Here is a 1,313-nt window from a genome sequence, read left to right as displayed (position 1 = left end):
TGAATGTTAGCTGATCAAACTTAACATTGTTATGTATGGAGGAGGTTGAATGTTAGCTGATCAAACTTAACATTGTTATGTATGGAGGAGGTTGAATGTTAGCTGATCAAACTTAACACTGTTATGTGTGAAGGAGGTTGAACGTTAGCTGATCAAACTTAACATTGTTATGTGTGAAGGAGATTGAATGTTAGCTGATCAAACTTAACATTGTTATGTGTGAAGGAGATTGAATGTTAGCTGATCAAACTTAACATTGTTATGTGTGAAGGAGGTTGAACGTTAGCTGATCAAACTTAACATTGTTATGTGTGAAGGAGGTTGAATGTTAGCTGATCAAACTTAACATTGTTATGTGTGAAGGAGGTTGAATGTTAGCTAATCAAACCTAACACTGTAATGTGTGAAGGAGGTTGAATGTCAGCAAAACCTGCAAAGAAAATATATAAATTAGAATTTGTTGATTACATAAGTATTCAGCCTCCTAAGTCAGTACTTGGTGGAAACACCTTTGGGAGCAATTACTGCTGTGAATTTTTTTGAATAGATCTCTACCAGCTTTACACAATGGGATGGTGTAATGTTTGCCCATTCCTCCTGGTAAAATTGTTTCAATTCTGACAAGTTCGTTGGGGATCATTGATGGACTGCAATCTTCAAGTCTCGCCATAAATTTTCCATTAGATTCAAGGGACAATACAGCTACGAAAAAAGTGACTAATGATAACCAGTCTGAAAACTCCAAATGAAAGATATACAGTTTGCTTAAACATGAATACAGTCATCAATTAAGAATTCTTGTACATAAAATACTATCAACAGGTAAAGACAATATCGATAATTTCAACCAAAAGATCTTTTATTAATGACATTTTCACTCACTCCCAATATTCCTTGGCAGGAGAGACTGTTTCATTGAGGGTCAGGTTCCTGGCTGTCAGTTTTGTTATGTTGTCTCCTGCAGCAAAGCAGTTTTTCGAGTTCCAGATGTTGCCACATCTTTCCCATGGCAGGTGTCGCTGAAACGAGTTGATCAGATAGAAGAGCGTGTAGGCGATGAGAACAATGTAGTAGATGTTACATAATCCGATCATTGTCATGGAAGCAAAACCAATACCTACAGAGAAAGGAAAGTAGAGTACATCATGTGAACAAAACCAATACCTACAGAGAAAGGAAAGTACAGTACATCATGTAAACAAAACCTATACCTATAGAGAAAGGAAAGTAGAGTACAGTCATGTAAACAAAACCAATACTTATAGAGAAAGGAAAGTAGAGTACAGTCATGTAAACAAAACCAATACCTATAG

The 1,313-nt window shown here is 36.1% G+C and overlaps 1 protein-coding gene across 1 annotated transcript in view; it reads right to left on the bottom strand.

The window, feature by feature from the left end:
• The window catches only part of LOC106476347 (sodium- and chloride-dependent GABA transporter 1-like), a gene marked incomplete at its 5' end in the record, with an annotated part of 17,147 nt that extends 16,030 nt beyond the window's left edge, over nucleotides 1–1,117 (bottom strand). The window contains one exon of the mRNA XM_013937005.2: nucleotides 883–1,117. Coding sequence (XP_013792459.1) covers nucleotides 883–1,117 — 235 coding nt within the window. The remainder of the gene's footprint in view (nucleotides 1–882) is intronic.
• Between the last annotated feature and the right edge of the window lie 196 nt (nucleotides 1,118–1,313).

The sequence above is a fragment of the Limulus polyphemus genome, unplaced genomic scaffold (assembly GCF_000517525.1).
Source record: "Limulus polyphemus unplaced genomic scaffold, Limulus_polyphemus-2.1.2 Scaffold10351, whole genome shotgun sequence".
Classification (NCBI taxonomy): Eukaryota; Metazoa; Arthropoda; class Merostomata; order Xiphosura; family Limulidae; genus Limulus; species Limulus polyphemus.
Note: the sequence above shows the minus strand (reverse complement) of the source record. Positions and strands in the feature narration are given on the sequence as shown.